The sequence below is a fragment of the Piliocolobus tephrosceles genome, chromosome 13 (genome assembly GCF_002776525.5).
Source record: "Piliocolobus tephrosceles isolate RC106 chromosome 13, ASM277652v3, whole genome shotgun sequence".
NCBI classification, from domain to species: domain Eukaryota; kingdom Metazoa; phylum Chordata; class Mammalia; order Primates; family Cercopithecidae; genus Piliocolobus; species Piliocolobus tephrosceles.
In genome coordinates this window covers 2,960,918-2,979,942 of record NC_045446.1, presented here as the reverse complement: position 1 = coordinate 2,979,942, position 19,025 = coordinate 2,960,918, and the positions used below count along the sequence as shown (strand labels likewise).

At 60.8% G+C, this 19,025-nt stretch overlaps 3 protein-coding genes across 3 annotated transcripts; 2 read left to right on the top strand and 1 right to left on the bottom strand.

Annotated features, from left to right (window-relative positions):
• Nucleotides 1-204: 204 nt before the first annotated feature.
• Nucleotides 205-4,857, top strand: MRGPRE (MAS related GPR family member E). The gene is made up of 2 exons (XM_023183440.1): nucleotides 205-450; nucleotides 3,658-4,857. The coding sequence occupies exon 2, from the start codon at nucleotides 3,714-3,716 to the stop codon at nucleotides 4,647-4,649; it is 936 nt and encodes a 311-aa protein (XP_023039208.1). The 5' UTR covers nucleotides 205-450; nucleotides 3,658-3,713; the 3' UTR covers nucleotides 4,650-4,857.
• A 5,564-nt stretch (nucleotides 4,858-10,421) lies between these two features.
• On the bottom strand, nucleotides 10,422-10,897 carry LOC111520595 (putative uncharacterized protein MRGPRG-AS1). The gene is given in 2 exon segments (XM_023183487.1): nucleotides 10,422-10,834; nucleotides 10,837-10,897. Coding segments are annotated over 2 exon segments (474 nt in total).
• A 3,205-nt stretch (nucleotides 10,898-14,102) lies between these two features.
• Nucleotides 14,103-14,972, top strand: MRGPRG (MAS related GPR family member G). Its single transcript, XM_023183476.1, has one exon. It carries the CDS (start codon nucleotides 14,103-14,105, stop codon nucleotides 14,970-14,972), a length of 870 nt encoding a protein of 289 aa, XP_023039244.1.
• Nucleotides 14,973-19,025: the final 4,053 nt, after the last annotated feature.

The following is a 19,025-nucleotide window of genomic DNA, read 5'->3' as shown; positions in this document are numbered from 1 at the left end:
TTTGCTGCAAGGACAAGCCCCGCTGGTAGCCCGGCACTCGGCCGGCCCCTCCGAGACGCAGATGGAGAGAAGTGGTCCCTAAAGGGCGCTGCAGGGCTTGGTGTCTCTGAGCCAGGCATGCCGGTGAAGTCACAGCTTGGCTGGGCTCCACCCAGAGATCTCGTGGTTTCTCCGCCTGCCAGGCCTGCCTGGAAGGCTGCAGGGAGGGTCGGGGTTTCTCTTGCTGTCCACACCTGGGCAAGAGCTGAGCGGAAGAGAAGGGGTCCTCAGAGAGACGCCTTCCTCACCAGCCCCATTCCAGCCGGACGCCATGTGACTCGGAGGAGCTGGTGGACACTGAACAGGAGCCGCCCAGGGGCTCTGGGGACTGGAGCCCGCCGCTGCAGCCAGGACAGATCCAAGGCCCAGGGTCAGAGCAGGCAGGGCTCGGTCGTGCCTCTGCCCCAAACGGTGAGTAGCGCAGGTGGCTGGATCAAGGTGGGTTCTGGGGCCGGCCCAGCTTGGCAATTTCTGGGCTCTTCTGCTGGCCAGACGGTGGCAGGGGCGGGGCGTGGGCAACAGTGGATGCTCTCCACAGGGAGCTCTCCAGGCTGCAGCCTCCGCCCTCTGAGGGGCCGCGCCACCTGGTCCGCAGCCAGCCCTGGGCTGACTCCAGAAGAGGACGCTCACTTGGGTGATGGCTCCCCCCACCCGGTGGCTCTGTCTCCTGTCTGCCCTGCTTCCTCCAGGATCTAGAGCGTTCCATGCAGGTGCAGACTCTCAAGGGGAGTCACGGGGGCAGCCGGGGATAGGCTCTCTCCTCCCTGCCACACCTGGGCACTGATTCTGGACAGCCTCATGGCTTCTCAGTTTTGACTGTCCCGGCAGGACACAGAGCCGCTCCTGGACCACCCAGGGATGAGGAATGCTGTGCCTCCGTCCTGTTCTCTTCCATCATCCTCCCCTGCCTCCTCCCCTCCTTCTCCTCCCTCTCCTCCTCCCCCTGCTCACCAAGGATGCAACATACTCCTCTACTCCCCACAGTCCTGTGGGGACCCTTCCTACAGAGCTCTGCCTCCCTCCCGAGCCCCCAGTGGGGCACATGGTCCCACAGGGAGACCTCCTCCAGGGTCACAGCAGAGAGGAGGCAGCAGCAGGGTCTGGCTGAGCTCGGTGGCTCTAACCCCACATCCCCCCATTCTCCTCCCTGTTTCCCTCCCCGTTCCCCCGTCTTCATGCCTCTCCCCGTCCTGCACTCTCCCCGCTCCCTGTACGTCCATCACTTCCCTGCCGTGCTCTCTCCCTGGGGCCCACCCATGAGGCCCGCATTCTCCTCAGCCATGCAGGGGATGACACAGGAGAGGGACCATGGCCCTTGGGGGGCCACAGGCTGGAGAAACCCCACCTGCTGCTTTGGGGCCAGAGCTTGCTGGCGGATCCTGGAGACAGCTCCGTCCACGGGTGGACAGGACGTGTGTCTGGGAGGAGATCCACCATCGACAGACTTAAGACCTCCCAAAACTCATCTCTGCCTGCCTCTGGGCCTGAGGCGTGGGGACCCCCCAAGCTATCCTGAGTGGGAGAGCATCTGTCCCCCTCCCCACCTGTCATGGCAGTGACGCTCCATCAGCCCCACTCAGGGTGTCCTCCTGATGATGCTGGTCCAGGTGGGGCTCCCTCCACCACCACCTCACCTCCCACCCATTGCCTGCCTTCCCGGGGCCTTGGGTGCTAGGATAGAGCACAGGGACAGGAGGAAGAGCCCTTTATCTCCAACCAGGCTTGACCCCACCCGTAGGAGATCCAGACGGGACCACGGGCAGGACTCAGCTTCCTGAGGTGCTGGGACTGGAGCCTCCTCTCCACTGAGCCCCCAATCCCCGTGCCCACCCCTGAGGCAGGGACAACCTCAGGCTGTCCTTTCACCCCAGTCAAACAAAAGACACAGAGCTGAGGGTGTAAGCAGAGGGAGATGACCAGCACCTCATGGGGCGGCTGGCACCTCTGTACTGAGATAGCTCCACCCCGGGCCACCTCTCCCCAGCATCCCAGTACCGCAGCGTCCCCCTGCGTGGCCTCAGGTCCTCCTATCGCTGGAGGGAGACAGCAAGGGTTCTGAGCACAACCTTGAGGTGGGAAGAAGCCACTAAGACCAGCTATGGGGGTTTCTGCTTGTACCCCCACCCTCCTCACCCCAGCTCCCAGCCCTCCCAGGACACAGGAAGACCAGCCACCACCAAGGTAGGAGGGTCACCTGGTGTCTGCTCCTGACCCCAGCCAGTCTCTGGGGAGAGGCAAGGCCCCATCCCATCTCCCCCAACCCTAAGAAGAGAAGCCGGGGTCACCAACCACTCACACACCCACGACGGGCTGGGTAGCCACAGGGGCAGTATGGGGCCGGGTAGCCACAGGGCAGTATGGGGCCGGGTAGCTGCAGGTGTGTCTCTGGCTCTGAGCACCAGGCAGTCCCGTAGTGTCTATTACTTGCTGTATCTCTGGTAAAGCTGTGATGAAGACTCTGATTCCAGTCTAGGTCCCCTGGGATTTGTGCTGCCTCCCAGGGCCCAGCACCCCCTCCACAGGACCTGCCCCCATGAGCCAACTGCCTTGGGAGGGGATAAAAGGAGGCTGGAGAGGCCAAGGAAGCTCAGAGCCCCTCCAAGCCCTATCATCAGACCGCCCCCTCTTCTCCCCCTGGGGAAAGTGTGGGCAATGTTGAGCAGGATGCAGCGTCCCCATGCGCCCCTACCCCGCAGAGGGCTGGAGTCCCGCTGTAGGACAGCAGGGACACGGCCAGGGGAGAGGGAGGTTTCCTGGGGCCCTGATGTGGCTGCGTGGTGTGTCCAAGCTGGAGGGCTGGGGACCGGGAGCCCACTGGCAAGCAACCCCTCGTGGATGTCAAGGAAAGGCCTGAAAGAGTTGGGGGCTGCTTTAAGATGACAACGGAAAGCCCCCCAGCCACTGCAAGCTGCCCCTCTGTGGCCACACCACTGATTAGGCATGAGCAGTGCCTCCTGCTCTACCTTTGACTAAAATAAGGCCGTTCTTTGGGAGGCCAAGGCAGGCAGATCACAAGGTCAGGAGTTCGAGACCAGCCTGGCCAATATGGTGAAACCCTGTCTCTACTAAAAATATATTAGATTAGCTGGGCATGGTGGCGGGCACCTGTAATTCCAGCTACTCAGGAGGCTGAGACAGGAGAATCACTTGAACCTGGGAGGCGGAGGTTGCAGTGAGCTGAGATCATGCCATTGCACTCCAGCCTGGGCAACAGAGCCAGAGCCCATCTCAAAAAAAAAAAAAAAAAAAAAAAAGGACTGTTCTGAGGATCAACGCACCACTAGCAACAGGAGGGAGCCCCATGGGTCTCAGACCCTCTTCCCACATCTCCTGGTCCCTGCCCCCACCTGGCCTGCAAGGACCAGCCCCAAAGAAGGCCTTTGAGGCCAGGTAACCATGGGGAGGGGTGGAAGGGGGAGACCTTCCTCCTGGGTGTCTGAGGGAAGAGAGGCTTAGGTCAGGTGACTGAGGGTGGAAATGGGAGAGGAGCCTCCTCCTGGAGTGTCTCACCATTCCCCTGGTCACCCACCCAACCCTTAGCTATCTCATCTCCCCTGATGTCGGGGGCCGGAGGGGGCATGGATTCCTGAGCTCCACACTCGACTGTTGTGTTTACAGGGGCATCAGGAGAAAGAGCGAGCAGCAGCGGCACTTCCTGCCCCCCCCCCCCCACGATGGAGTCCAGAGAAGCTGGACAGCAGGCAGGGGCTGCCGACGGCGCCCAGGAGGATGTGGCCTTCAACCTCGTCATCCTGTCCCTCACTGAGGGGCTCGGCCTCGGTGGGCTGCTGGGGAATGGGGCGGTCCTCTGGCTGCTCAGCTCCAACGTCTACAGAAACCCCTTCGCCATCTACCTCCTGGACGTGGCCTGCGCGGACCTCATCTTCCTCGGCTGCCACATGGTGGCCATCATCCCTGACTTGCTGCAAGGCCGGCTGGACTTCCCCGGCTTCGTGCAGACCAGCCTGGCCACGCTGCGCTTCTTCTGCTACATCGTGGGCCTGAGTCTCCTGGTGGCCGTCAGCGTGGAGCAGTGCCTGGCCGCCCTCTTCCCAGCCTGGTACTCGTGCCGCCGCCCCCGCCACCTGACCACCTGCGTGTGTGCCCTCACCTGGGCCTGTTGCCTGCTGCTGCACCTGCTGCTCAGCGGTGCCTGCACCCAGTTCTTCGGGGAGCCCAGCCGCCACCTGTGCCGGACACTGTGGCTGGTAGCAGCGGTGCTGCTGGCTGTGCTGTGTTGCACCATGTGTGGGGCCAGCCTTATGCTGCTGCTGCAAGTGGAGCGAGGCCCCCAGCGGCCCCCGCCCCGGGGCTTCCCCACGCTCATCCTCCTGGCCGTCCTCCTCTTCCTCTTCTGCGGCCTGCCCTTCGGCATCTACTGGCTGTCCCGGAACCTGCTCTGGCACATCCCCCACTACTTTTACCACTTCAGCTTCCTCATGGCCGCCGTGTACTGCGCAGCCAAGCCCGTCGTCTACTTCTGCCTGGGCAGTGTCCAGGGCCGCAGGCTGCCCCTCCGGCTGGTCCTCCAGCGAGCGCTGGGAGACGAGGCTGAGCTGGGGGCCGTCAGGGAGACCTCCCGCCGGGGCCTGGTGGACATAGCAGCCTGAGACCTAGGGGCCCCGACCCCAGCTGCAGCCCCCATGAGGCAGGAGGGTGACTTGGGGAAGGTGGTGGGGTCAGAGGCTGGGGCCAGCTGGACCCGGAGGAGGCCTTGATGGGTGGCCTGGTCATGTGCTGCCAAATCTGTGACCGTCAGTCCAGAGCACGAGGCTCCCCTGGGAGGCAGCTGGAAAGGCGAGGTCTCCACATGCCCAGTCAGGTGGGCTGGGTCTCTGGGGAGAAGGCCCAGGAATGTGCATTTTTGGGAACCTCCCCAATGGTTGGTTCATGCACTGGCACCCGAGCTCTGCTGCTGCTACCCATTCCGTGCTCAGCTGCAGTGAGGAGACCCCAGAAAGGAAGGAAGCAAGGCCAGACGCCAGGTGAGGGGCAGGTCCAGGCCCTCCCGCAGCCCACCTCCCCCACCACTCCAGCTTCCCCAGTGCTGCAGGGGCACCTGCAGAGAACACAGCCACTCCCTCAGCTCGCCATGTCCCCTCTGTGGAAGCTAAATTGACCCTAAAATTGAAGACTGCCCAAAACTTGACCCCCTCCACCGACGAACTGTGTCCAAAGCAGCCAGCAGCCTTTTTGTCCTGGGTCCGTCACGTTGTCATGAGTTTTCAGCAGGAAAATGCGGTGATACTGCAAAGCCACTCATTCTGTCGGCGTAAGGGTGTGCACTGATCAAAAGCTGTACCCCCAACCCCAGCACAGATGCTGTGAGGAAAAGCAGGGGCTGAGGCTTCTAGAAGGCTGTGGGGCTGTCCTTGGTCATCAGGCCGTTGCTCAAGGCCATGCCACCCAGACCTGGACGATGCAACCCTCACTCGGAGCTTCAGAAAAGCCGGCCCCGTGGGTGACCCTGGATATTAAAGGATGCTCCCTGGCGGGGAGGAGAGGCTCCTTACAGCCCTACCCAGCAGCCTGCAGCCCTGTCTCCCCACAGGACCCAGGCCTCCAGCAACCGGAAAGCTTCCCACCGGCCCTATCCAAGGCAGTTCACCCGCCTCTGTCCTGAGCAGTCCCGCTCCAGAGGATCCCTCTAAGGAAGGAACCCAGGCTTCACCCCTCAACAGGTTTCGAGCTTCCCCTGAGTGCCGGGCCTGGCTGCCATCCAGGAGTATGTGCCAGGGGGTGCCAGAGCGGGGGCTTTGGAGCCCACAGCCTGGGCTGAGCCCTGCTAGCCACCCCACTGTGCCGCCAAGGCCATCTCTGAACATCCCTATGCCTCTGCTTGCTCGTCTGTAAAATATGAGAACCCAGTTCTTTGAGTCTTTGAGGCCTGTCCAGCCTCTTGTGAGCCCGAGAGAAATGTTTGTCGATTCTACTGCCACCAACGCCGGCATCCAAGTCCACAGTACGATTCTTAGCCACAGACTAAGGCATCTGAGAGTGTTTTCTTTCATTTCTGACTCCGGCCTCCATGCCTGGTGATGGAGGGGCATTCCCTCTGGGCTATGACTGAGCCTGTCTCCCCTGAATCTGGGTGTGAGTCGCAGATCCCTGGTCAGCACCCTGGAATCCGGCTCCACCATGGGGGCTGCACCAGGCCCCTCCCAGCCCACACAGTGCGTTCACCCCAGGCGCCCGCGCATGCCCAGCAAGCCTGGGTGCAGGTATCCCTTGAGACTGGGAGCCGCAGGGGCTGGATCACCTCTCCTGGAGCACCTCCAGCCCCCACTTGGGGACTTACTGCCTCCCAAATGATCTCTGGCCCAGGATCTGGGCAGGGCCGTGTCTCCCCACCTCCAGGACATGAGTAGCAACTTCAGTTCCTCAGCTGGAAACGAGAACAGAAGGGAAGTGGCGTGTCCACAAATTCTGCTTTCAGCCCCGGGACAAAAACTTTCCCCGAAACGAGAAAGAACCAGGAGAAAAAGCACAGATTCGTCTCACGGACATGACCTCACCGTGGCCACGATCCCGGGGAACCCTCGTAATGATGTAGGAAGGTGCTGCCACTCTACGGATGAGACCACCAAGGCTCAGAGGGGCGATGTGGCCACTCAGGACCACAAGAAAGCGGCAGAGCCAGAAGGTGATCCCAGCACCACCCTCCACCCACCCCACACCCTCCGCCTCAGTGGACCACAGCTGGCTCAGCCCCACACTAGCTCCCCCAACCCTGCCCCATCCCCACCCACACCCCTTTGCTGCATAAGGGAGAGGTCGGGGACCGTTAGGATGCTCACTTCATCCCGGAGAGCCTGCCCCCGGCGCCCCGGGGATTGAGGCGACTCTAGATTCCTCCTTATTAGTCCCTTCCTGAGGAGTCCGGGAAATGTGGCCTCATCTGAGGTCTCCATGGAAACTGGACCCAGCCCGTCCCCACTCTAGTAGCTGCTGTGGCAGCAGGTATATGGCCTGATGGCCCAGGATGCTGGTGGGGTGTCCCCGTCGCCCCAGATCTGCCAGCTTAGCCTCCAGTTCTGTGGTTCCTGAGACCTCAGGACATTAGGACCATGTGGGCTGGTCTCCAAACTGGAGGCTGAGCTTCCGTGAAGGCTGCCACCTGCCCCTGCCTGGCCTGCGCCTCCTCTGACCTCCCCCGCTGCACCTCCTCTTCTGCTCCCAGAGCCACAAGGCCCCACCAGGGACCCCTGGCTGCCCTCGACCCCTAGACCCCACCCTGCAGGACCCTGGCGCCACGCTGCTCAAAGGTCACCTCCACCTGGGTTGCAGGCAAAGCTCCTCGGCCAGGGCCCAGTCCACGCCGTCCACACGCACCCCTGGGCCCCTGCAGGGCTTCTGCAGCCAGCACAGAGTTCCCAAGAAGAGGCAGCTACTGCTGGGAGCAGCCGAAATTCCAGGGAGCCTGTGTAACCCGCTCTGTCCTCAGGGCCCAGGGAGGCTGTGGGTGAGGCCTGTGTGTGTGAGGACAGGAGCAGAGACAGGTCCCCGGCCCAGCATCCCCGTCCCCTCCCCAGCGCCCAGGTGCGAGTCTGTAAATCAGCCTGTGCTGCGTGGCGTCTTCATGGGGCGAGGCAGGCTCACTCAGCTGGCTCGTTAGCTCACACGCTGGAAAAATAAAAACAAACATCACACCTAAAACGTGACCACGGCTTTAGTTTTGTTGTTCTCGTGAAATTGCTCAATTCTTCCACAGCCTTGACCCTTTTCCTCTGAAACACACCCCATCCGCCCGCCCTAATGGTGCCTGCACAATGCCCAGCTAGAGAGAGGGGGCTCCTGGCAGCTCCTAAGGCCATGGGGTTTCCTGTCCATTCAGCCTCCTGCTTTCCCACCACCGCCATGTGTGGCCACTGAAGCATGTCAGACCTGCTTATTCTAATAAAGAGGTAATTTTCTTTTCAGCTGCTGGATCTCACTAGCAGCAGAGCCAGCGCATTCCGAGTCATTACTCTGCCTTGGGCGCTGGGTCACACATGTAACATGTATGATGTCACATGAACTTCCCAAGTAGCCCGCGGGAAACTGAGGCTTCGAGAGACTGAGAGGGCCTGGCAGGAGCCACCGCCGGACACAGCAGAGCCCAGTGCTGGCCGCCACCGAGGGACTCTGGTTTCTAAGCTGGGTGCTCCCGGCCCGGAACCCTCTGTCTCGTGGTGGAAGGAGGGAGTAGCAGCCCCGTGGGAGTCCCTAGCTCCGGGCCACACAAGACTCCGACCTGGGAAGAAGGAGGGAGGGAGGCAGAAGGAGGGCGGCCTCAAGTCCCATCCACCAGCCTCCGCAGCTCCTGGTACACCCTGTTCCACCCGGGTCTTCTTTTCTATGTTCTGAAGCTTTGGCATCTGAGGCCTTGAAGACCCCAAGGGACGGCCCTTCCCAGGGTCAGTCAATTGCTAGAGAATGACAGTGCCTTCATGAACTCACCTTTCAAATGCAGACCCACGCCCAGCCCCTCCTCTATCCGGCTCCCACACTCCCAGCCACTATCCCTGCCCTCATCACCCCAGGGCCAGATTCCAGACCACCAGGGGCTGGCTCTAGGACCCAGAGCTCTGAAACTGTTCCAGCTGCCAACCCTAAACCCACTTACATTGGCTGCCTTGCCCACTCCTTCCTACAGAAACCATGAGGAAGCTCCGGTCCACATGTCCCCTCCCCTCTCCCTCTGCCTCCTGACCAACCCGGTACTGCCCCATGTGGCCCCTGTGGGGTCGCCTCCCCCTCCTCCTGGGAGCTATGAGTTAGGAACCATCTCTTCCATGGCAGCGTCTCCTGATCCGGCGGCCTCGCCTATCTGAATAATAATGATGATGATGGCTATGTTAAAACACTCCCACTGTCGAGCTCCTCTGCAGACAGGCGGGGGTGAGGGTGAGCAGGACCCTGCTGGACGCCCGGTGCCCACTCTCCATCTGCCCTGGGGGACCTGGAAAGCCTTGTGTGGGCTGAGTCAGGCCGATGTTGTCCTGAAGGTCAGACAGGACGGCGGCACGGAAACCATGGGAAACAGAAACGGGTTCCTGGCGAACCGGCTGAATCCTGCGCTGTTCCTGCCTCCTCAGTGGCCCCCAGCCAGCCCCCACGTAGATCACCACGGAGTCCCCACACACACCCGAGGTGATTAAACCATTGCCCACACTTTCAGACTAGGACACTGCCCAGGGCCACAGAGCTGCTGCAGGGCGAGCTGTGCAGAGTCGCCATGCAGCCCCGGCCCGCAGCGCAAACCATCAGACAAGCTCAGGATGGCCCTGTTCGCACAAACCACACTCGGGCGTCTGCACCACCTGGACGAGCAATTTAAGTTTCCGGCACCTTGGTTTCCCCATCTGCGGGCAAGGATGACAAGGTCGCCATCTCAGACGGCGCTGTGGGGGCACGTGGGAGGCTCGGCGGAGCGGCCGGCGCTCACTCAGAGCGCTCACCTAAATGGTACCAGCGTGCCACCTGCCTTGCAGTCATTTCTTGTATCAACCAGAACAAATAACCACAACCAGGTGGCTTCACACAGCAGGACTTTATTCTCTTGGTTACGGAGGACAGAAGTCTGAGGTCAAGGCGGGGGCAGGGCCGTGCTCCCCAAGGGCTCCAGGGGAAGGTGCTTCCTCGTCTCTTCCAGCTCCTGGTGGCTCTGGCCCTCCCTGGCCTGTGGCTGTGTCACCCCTGCTGGCCTCCAACCTCACGTGGCCTCCCCCTGCTCTCCAGTGTCCCTCCTCTCCTTTCCCGTGTAAGGACACTTGTCATTGGATTTAGGGCCCACACAGATACTCCAGGACGAGCTCATCTCAAAATCCATGTATCTGCCCAGGCCCTTTTCCCCAGGAAGAGCTCGTGCACAGCTTCCAGCAACTGGGACGTGGACACATCTTCTTAGGCCACCGTCGGCCACGACACGGATGGGGCAGGCATTGGTTCTGTCCTCCCTGCAACACCGGGAGCAGCTGCTCCCCCAGCGGAGGCTCCCTCCGTGCATTCCACCTGCACCAGACCCCTCCCAGGTGAGAAAGTGGAAGCATGGCCTAGACGGTGGGCGAACACGAGAAGGGGCTGTGGGAGGGGTTAGGGGTGATGGAGAAACCATGGTTGGTGGCTGCCTGGGCCTGGCCGGGGCTGGCCAAGCTGCACAGGACGTCCTCCCTAAGAGCTTCACCCCAAGCTGCCGCAAAGAACTGCCCTTGCCCAGCACAGTCTGAAGTGCCCAATAGAAAGCGGCCCGAGAAATTAGCCCATCCCACTCCCGGTGGCTCTTAGACAGGGGAAGCCCTCCATGGGCACAGCGTTGCCATCGCCGTCGGAGACCTGGGATAGGAGACTGCTACCTGGGATAGAAGCCGAGCACCCTGCCTGGCTTGAGGGCCTGCGAGGGATCAAAACTCTTCACCTTGTGCACTGTGGCTGACGCTGAGCTCCCCATCCCACCTCCGACGGCGAGGCGGCCAGGAGGGACCCAGGCAGGTGTTCTCCCTCTGTGTGTCCCTCTGGGCCCCCGGCGACTGCAGGGGACCGGAGCTACCAACTAAGTTAATAGAGATGCTCGAAGTTTCACCCAAACAGGAGGCAGGGAAGGAGGGCTTGCAGGGCCTAGTTGAAACAGGCCTGGACAGTGACCTCAGGGAGGAGGTGGAGCCGTGCCGGGAGAGGTCCCGGAGACCAGCGAGGACCAGCATCTGGGGCAGAGCCGGCAGGCAGGGTAGCAGCAGGTGCCCCTGGGCCACACGAGCTGCGCTGTGCGTTTCAAAGCCACGTGCAACAATGCTGGGGGCTGGGCAGCCGGCAGGCACCGCCTAGAGCTCCACAGGCTGCTGACTGGTGTTACAAAAGTGATTTCTGAAGCCAAGTCCATTTGAGAGCGGTGGCTCAAGCCTGTAATCCCAGCACTTTGGGAGGCCGAGATGGGCGGATCACGAGGTCAGGAGTTCGAGACCATCCCGGCTAACACGGCGAAACCCCGTCTCTACTAAAAATACAAAAAACTAGCCGGGCGAGGTGGCGGGCGCCTGTAGTCCCAGCAACTTGGGAGGCTGAGGCAGGAGAATGGCATAAACCCGGGAGGCGGAGCTTGCAGTGAGCTGAGATCCGGCCACTGCACTCCAGCCTGGGCGACAGAGCAAGACTCCGTCTCAAAAAAAAAAAAAAAAAAGAGAGAGAGAGAAATGTGAAGAGAAACAGATCTCTACGACCGAATTTCTGGCTTGTGCTAACACACTCTGCACCCCACCCAGGAGCTGTGGAGCGCAGTCCATGGAAGGAAAAGTCTCTCATCAAGAACATCTCACTGTCCAGTGTTCCGCAGAGCAGAAAGCAGAAAACAATCCGTAAGCGGCTGGGAGCCCAGCCTCTGAGGCAGACAGATGGACTGTGAGGGGGTCTTCTTAGGAAGGGCCTGGGGCCGCCTTTGCAGACCACCCACAGACACACTGGTCGGCTGACCCATTAGGAGAGCCAGTCCCAAGCCTGGGCACCCAGGCTTCCAGCTGTCCATAAACGGTCAGTCCAGGGAGAGGGGGAAACCAAGGCACAGAGAAGTTAGGTTATTCTCTCGAGGCCACACAGCCAGGGCCCTGCCCACAGTTCTAGGCCCCCTGTGCCCACAGCCAACCAAAGACTGGCAGGAGCAGCCCAACATCAGTGGGGCAGCCGGAAGGTGGTCCAGCCTCACTGGGCACAGAGGGTCTCCATTCACCTGCTCCCTCCCCTCCATGCACCAGGTGAGGTGGGAGCAGGTGCAAGACACTGGCCTGGTGCCTGCCCTCAGTTCCCCTGCCAGAGATGCTGAGGAGGAAGGAAAGGCCGGCCCACACTAACAACTCTTTGTTTTAGCTCATTCCTGCAATTCCTGTGAACAGTGCCACACCCTGCCACTTCTAGGGAACTGGCCGGATGCCCTCTGTCCAGCCAGATGGGTCCCAGAGGACATGAAAGGATTTAGGGACCAGGAGGAACCTCCAGGCAATGAGCACTGGTCTGAGCAGAGAAGGGCCTGAGAGAGCTGAGGGCAGCCTCGTCACAGGTGAGAAGGTTCTGTCTGCCCCCACCGCATCCCCCAGGTGAGGCACTGGCACCCTCCTCTGTCCTCCGTAGTGGCCCCTGCTCTCAGCCTGGCTCCCCGGGTGATGGGGCTGGCTGGGAAGTTTGGATTTCCTTTGGGAAGGGAAGGCAGGGCAGGATGGTGGTGGGAATGCCGGCTGAGTTGAAACGTGTAGACACTAGAGCTCGAGGGCATTGCTGGAGCGGGCCGGGCAGGTGAACCTGTTCTGATAAAAATGAAGGTGCCCCTCCTGCCGCCACGCCACTCCTCTCTGTAACTCTCCAGGAACAGAGCCCACCCTCACCCCAGCACGGGGGCGCGAGCACCAGCCTCACCCCCAGCCCTCAGACTCTGAGCCGGAGCCAGAGCACAGCCAGGAGAGTCTGGTTACCTCCCCGGGGAAACTGAGGCTCAGAGAGGGGAGGCGTGTCCACCCCACCGCCAGTCACCACAGTCACCACCACAAGCCAGGGTCCGGCCGAGGTCTCCCACTCCCCCTGGCTGGGCTCGGAGGACAGGCCCCCATCACGGGCAAGGCACAGGAGCCGAGGCCCGAGCTGCACGCCCCACCCCCGACTAGGGGCAAGGACAAGCACAGAGAAGGTGCTGGGGGATGCTCGGGCATGAGGCAGGAGCTCACGGGGGCCGGAGGAAGCTGCAGGAGGTGGCAGGTCCCTGAGAAGGAGCAAAACCTTGAAGTAGGACAGGACCTGGGTCAGGGAAGAGGTATTGAGGGCTCTGGGCGGGGGACACAGCCCAGGCCAAGGTGTGACAGGGAGGTGTGTGTTGGCAGCTTGATCGCTCTCTGTCTGTCTGTCCCTCTCTCTCTCTCACCCTGTCTGTCTCATCTCTGTTTCTCTGTGTCTATCTCTGTCTCTGTCTCTTTGTATCTCTCTCCCTATCTCTCTCCCTGTCTCTGTCTCTCTGTCTCTGTCTCTCTGTCTCTGTCTCTCAATGTCTGTCTACATCTCTCTGTCTCTCCCTGTCTCTCTGTCTCTCTCTGTCTTTCTTCTCTCTCGTGTCTCTCACCCCTGACGCCCTCACAGCTGAGCCTGGGTCCTGATGCATCTCCCAGGACTAAGAGCAGGACCCGTGTGGATCCTGGGGGTGGCGGGATGGCTGGGAAGGGAAGGGCTGCTCCGAGACTCTGCCTTTCAGTGCAGCTTCGTACGGCCAGTCTCTCTCGTGCTCTGAGAACATCTGAGAACTTCCTCGGCCTCGCTCCTTGCAAATGGCCGCTTGTATCTGCCCCTCCCCTTGTGTTAGCGGTTCCTGGAGAGGCCCTCTGGCCCTGCCACCATCACCAAAGCCCCTCCCTTGGTTTGAGGCTTCAGAGCAGCCTCCTAAGTGCACCGAGTGCACCGCCGGCAGCATGAGCCCCGGAATTCAGCCTCTGCTTAGGCCGGGAGTGCACAGGGAAGGCTGGGGGCTCCCTCCAGCTCCTCACACCACATCCTCCCTCCTCCCTCCTCCCTCCTCCTCAGGCCACCTGGAGCCTCTCTGCCTTTGGGCACCTCCCCGGACACCTCCAGAGACGCTCCGGAGAGGACTTCGCCAGCAGGCTGGTCTAGTCTCACCAGGTGGGAGCCCCATGGGGGTCCACCGTGGAGAAGCTCCCACCTCTGGGGGAAGAGGGAGGCCCCACACGTGGGTTCCCCATGCACGTCCCCTCTGTCTGCAGAGCCTTCCCTGGCACATGGTGGAGGGCGCAGTGTCGCCCTCACCACATCCATGAGGGACGTGGACATCCTTTAAGCACGTTAGTGCACTGTGCCAGGAGCCCAGGGCCTGCCTGCAGGCATGGGGAGGCGTTAGGCACACCTGGCCTGAGGTGCAGAGGGCTGAGCCCCGGCTGAGGTCCCGCCGCTGGAAAGGGAGGTCCAGGGGCTGCAGCCAGAGGGCATCTGCAGGGCCACAGATGCCACTCCCTGTGCCCCCAGCGGGGGCACAAAAGACGCCCGAGGACCATGTCTGTCTCCGTCTTGCAGGCCCCTCGCCAGCACCCTCCGAGCCGGCCAGGATGTTCGGGCTGCTCGGCCTCTGGAGAACCTTCCACAGCGTGGTCTTCTACCTCACGCTGATCGTGGGCCTTGGGGGACTGGTAGGTAACGGGCTGGTGCTCTGGAACCTCGGCTTCCACATCAGGAAGGGCCCCTTCTCCGTCTACCTGCTGCACCTGGCTGCCGCCGACTTCCTGTTCCTCTCCTGCCACGTGGGCTTCTCTGTGGCAGAGGCTGTCCTGGGTGCCCAGGACACACTCTACTCCGTGCTCACCTTCCTGTGGTTCGCGGTGGGGCTCTCGCTGCTGGCGGCCTTCAGCGTGGAGCGCTGCCTCTCCGACCTCTTCCCCACCTGCTACCAGGGCTGCCGGCCCAGACACACCTCGGCCATCCTCTGCGCCCTGGTGTGGGCCCTGACTCTGCCAGCCGTGCTGTTGCCCGCCAACGCCTGCGGCCTGCTGCGCAACAGCATGCGCCTCCTGGTCTGCCTGAGCTACCATGTGGCCAGCGTCATCTGGCTCCTGGTGCTGGTCTGCGTGGCCTGCACGGCTGGCATGGTCCTCTTTGTCTGGGTGACCTGCTGCTCCACGCGCCCGCGGCCCAGGTTCTACGGCATCGTCCTGGGCGCGCTGTTCCTGCTCTTCTTCTGTGGCCTGCCCTTGGTCCTCTACTGGAGCCTGCAGCCCCTGCTGAACTTCCTGCCGTTCATGTTTTCCCCGCTGGCCACACTGCTGGCCTGTGTCAACAGCAGCTCCAAGCCCCTCATCTACTTGGCGTCGGGCCGGCAGCCCGGGAAGCGGGAGCCACTGCGGCTGGTGCTGCGGAGGGCCCTGGGGGAGGGTGCTGAGCAGGGTGCCAGGGGACAGTCCCTGCCCATGGGCCTCCTATAGGTGGGCTTGCCCCACCCATAGGGCCTGCCAGGAAGTGCCCACCCCCCCACCCTCGCCCACCCCGCACCCAGACGCTTCTAGGACCAGGAGGAGCCCCACCCACCACCTAGCTCTTACCCTGAGCACCCAAGGGCTGGACACAGCTGGAGAGACTTGGTCCTGACCACCCTCTGGCCAGGCCTGCTGAGGATGAGGGAGGCAGGAAAATGGAGCTGGAGAGAGGTCGGTCAAGGTGGGAGAAAGGAGAAGCCTCCTGAATAGGGGTGAGAACGGGCACCACGCCCCCAGGCCCAGCCCAGATCCCCTCACCCGGCCCCTGTCCACCCTGCTGCACCTCAGTCACAGGGGAGAAAACTGCGAAGTAAAACAGCCAGCCCCAGCCCACACTGGCTGGATTGGAACTCAGGCTTCTGAACTCCTGGGCTAGGTGGGCGCTGTCCATGCCACCTGCTGGCTGAGACTCTGATTCTCCCACTACAGTGTTGGAGTGGGACTACTCCTTACTCCCCGCCCCACTCAGCCATCATCGTCCTGCCACCCCACGGGGACCACACCCAGGGCTCTGTCCCCCTCTCTGAGGCCCAGGACTGGCAGGTGACTGATGTCACCAGCAGAAGCCACCAGGTGGTGCTGTTTCCGTACAGAACGGACCCAGCCCCGTGGGCCGGCGGATGCAGGTGCCTCCATCCCCTCGGTCCCCTCCCATCCCCTCCCACACTGGTCCCCACCAGGCCCCTCCTGAGTCCCCAGGGCCATCTGCTCTCTGCGGAGTTGCTCGAGTCTCCCACCTCTGTTTTCACCCTCCCTCCTCAGCCCTGGGACGTCTGGAGCTTTTGCCCCCAGGGTTTGCTTTGGGGAGAGAGAGAGAGAGAGAAAGAGAGAGAGACAGGAAGGAAAAGAGAGAGAGAGAAGGTGAAGCCAAGTTTCCAAAGCACAAACCATTTGATGTGTTTTCTGACCATGAAATAAAATACTTTCTGGTCATTGTTAAAACATTCCAACTCTATAGAAAATACTAAAAAGATAAATCGCCGAAATATTTTTCCACTCAGAGGGGACATTTTTTATGAAAAGCACTCCAGTCACGTATTTTTTTTTAATAAATACCCGCAGAAATTTTCTTTTTGTCCAAAGGAAGGCACTCAATGGGTGCTACTGGTGCCGGGTGGGACATTCTGCAGCTGCCTTTGAATAAAGTTGTTCTTTTTCCACTAGAAAAGTAGTATGTTGCTCATTTATGGAAACCTTGAAGAGAAAAAGAGCTTACATGTAGTCCCCCAACCTAGAGGCATGCGCCTTTGCTGGTTTTTCTTCCTTCCCCGGGATAAACGTGTTCTGGCCACGCCAAGTCCCCCGCCCCCCTGCCCGCTGCCAGTTCTCCCTAGACCGTGCTCTCAGGACAGGCAGCTCAGCAGGGAGTGTGGGTGCTGTTTGTTGGTCTAAGGCCATCTAGGGGGCTCAGGAGGAGGAGAGTGTGGGCATTGTTAGTCTAAAGGCCATCTGGGGAGCTCAGGGGGATGGGAAAACCTGAGCCCTGGTGGCCAGGGGAGGCTTAGGCTTTGAGGGGCAGGGTGGGAGGGGTTGTTCATTCTTGTGACACTTCACACAAGACCCCAGGAGCCATGTGGCCTCCTTCCTGAAAGACCTGGAAATGGGATAAGGGTGGGGACAGTTTCAGAGGTGACACCTACAGGATTCGTTCCATCCTCCCAGCCCAGGAAATAGCTGCAGGGCCCCCCGTGGGGCCATCCATCTGTGTACAGCAGGACAGGAAGGCGCCTGGCAGCTGATGGTGTCTGGAGCACATGACAAATAGCCCAGTCTAGACAGATGGAGAGCAAGGGGACTCTGCCCCGGCACCACTAAGCCCAGAGACGACCAGGTCGCATTCTGGACCTGGAGAAGCTACAGCCACATGGAAGGATAAGGCTGCCTTGGGCTGGTCTGGGTCCAGGCAGCCGCAAAAGCTGGACTACAGCCAGGGCAGAGCTTCACTCCAGTCCTGCCTGCTCTTCTCAGGCCGGGTGACCTCCAGCGTGTCACCTGACTGCTCTGAGCCCAGGTCTGCCAGAGACATCAAGGCAAGGTCTCCTTGCCCGGATGGCAGGGATCCAGGCCTCCACAGGGGGCAGCCCGCCCAAACCTTCAAGACCAGATGCATCACCTCGCCCGCCTCTGCAGAACTCCAGGTGTGTCCCGCCCGCCCTGACCTTGGCACACCCACCTCGCTGCCTTCTGGTGTCTCTGCCCCGGCACCATCTTGCCCAGCCTTCAGGGACCCGTCCTTGTGACTGTTTGTCCTGTTCTGTGATGCCCAGGGTTTCCTGGCAGCAGATGTTGAATTCTCAGCTCCTCTAGTGTGCACCTGCCCTGTCAGAGCCCACGGTGACCACTGTGTCCAAGCAGCCCCCACCCTTGGCCAGCACAGTCCAATGTGTCATATGCTTCCCACCCCTGCTTATTCGCTCCTGTGTTTGCCTCTTTAGTGTCTGTGTCTCCCTAGAAGGGGAGCTCCATGAGGGCACAGAGCCTGCAGCCAACTTGCTGCTGTCTCCCTGGGACTGGCAGGTAAAGCGACTTGATGAGTTCTTGTCAAATGGAGGGACAAGCGGATGGATGGATAAGTGGATGGATGGATGGATAAGTGGGTAGGCGGGTGGATGGATGGATGGATGGATGGACTATTGAAAGAGATATGGTCAAATGAATAAATGATGTGGCTAAGATAGAGTACAGTTAAGTGGAATCAGACCAGGTTGGTCCTGGATTCTGGAAGCTTCCTGGCCACTCTTGTCCTGACTCCTGACCTGAAAAGCTGAACAGATCATCAGAGGAGGGGCCCAGGTTTTCTCACAGCAGAGTCCAGTACTCTAGGTCCTCTCCCTCCCCTTTGGGTTCACAAACATCGCTAAGTCAGCTCCTTGCTGGGCACCCGGGCTTGAGATGTGGACCCACCATGCTATGACCCCTGTACCCAGAGAGCTTGACATCTGGAGAAGAGACAGACACAAACACAATGCAAAGACAGCGTGCTGAGGGTGTACGTGGTGTACCTTAACGTAAGCCTTAAGGAGCTGCCATTTGTCCCAGCTCACCCTCAGTGCTCCCAGTTCATGGCTGTGCCCGTGGCCTTAGTGCCCCCTTTACTGGCGAGGGCCCAGTTGGACGTCAAATCATCCAGTGGCCCTAATGTTAGAAGAGCAGGAGGGTCACATGTCCCCACTCAGAACGCAGGGGAGGCTTCCCGGAAGTGTGGTGTCTGCGCCTTCCCAGGGCAGTGTGGGTGCGGAGGAAGGGGTGACCGTCTCCAGCACAGTCAGGTCAGTCTAAGAAGAACCTTGAAGGGAAGGCAGGACCCTCCCAGGGAAACGGAGCCAAGGCACGGTAAGGTACAGAGGCGCAACCCGGGCGCCATGAAGAAGGAACCCCAATGCCAGAGGGCGGTAAGGAAGCTGAGGCGGACAAAGACAGAGAAAGGGCAGTGACAAGGGGCATGGCTTTAAAGGGCTATGACGAGGGTCGTGGCTTGAAGGGCTGTGACGAGGGGCGTGGCTTTAAAGGGCTATGACGAGGGGCGTGACTTAAAGGGCTGTGACGAGGGGCGTGGCGTTAAGCTGTGATGAGGGGCGTGGCTTAAAGGGCTGTGACGAGGGGCGTGGCTTTAAAGGGTTGTGATGAGGGGCGTGGCTTTCCCTCCGTTGCTCTGCGGGGCATTGCAAATGAAAGACATAAAACTGACAACTGAGAGGGGACCAGGCAGCGGGGGTGGGGGTCCAGGCTGAACAGGGGACACACAGGAAGTTGCTCCAGCCATGCAGGGAAGAGGGAAGAGCTGGTGCAGACTCCAAAGAGAACAATGGCGGGAAGGCTGCAGGGGAGGATCTGAGGGCTGGGGGGAAGAGGTAGCGTAGAATTTGCAGTGGAACAGGGTCAGATCACGAAAGGAAGAAGTCGGGAGCCTTCACAGAGGGGAAGGGTAGGAAAATAAAACGCAGGCACCTGCCAAGAAGAACAGAAGGACCAGGATCCTGGGAGGGGGCTGTGGATCCTGAG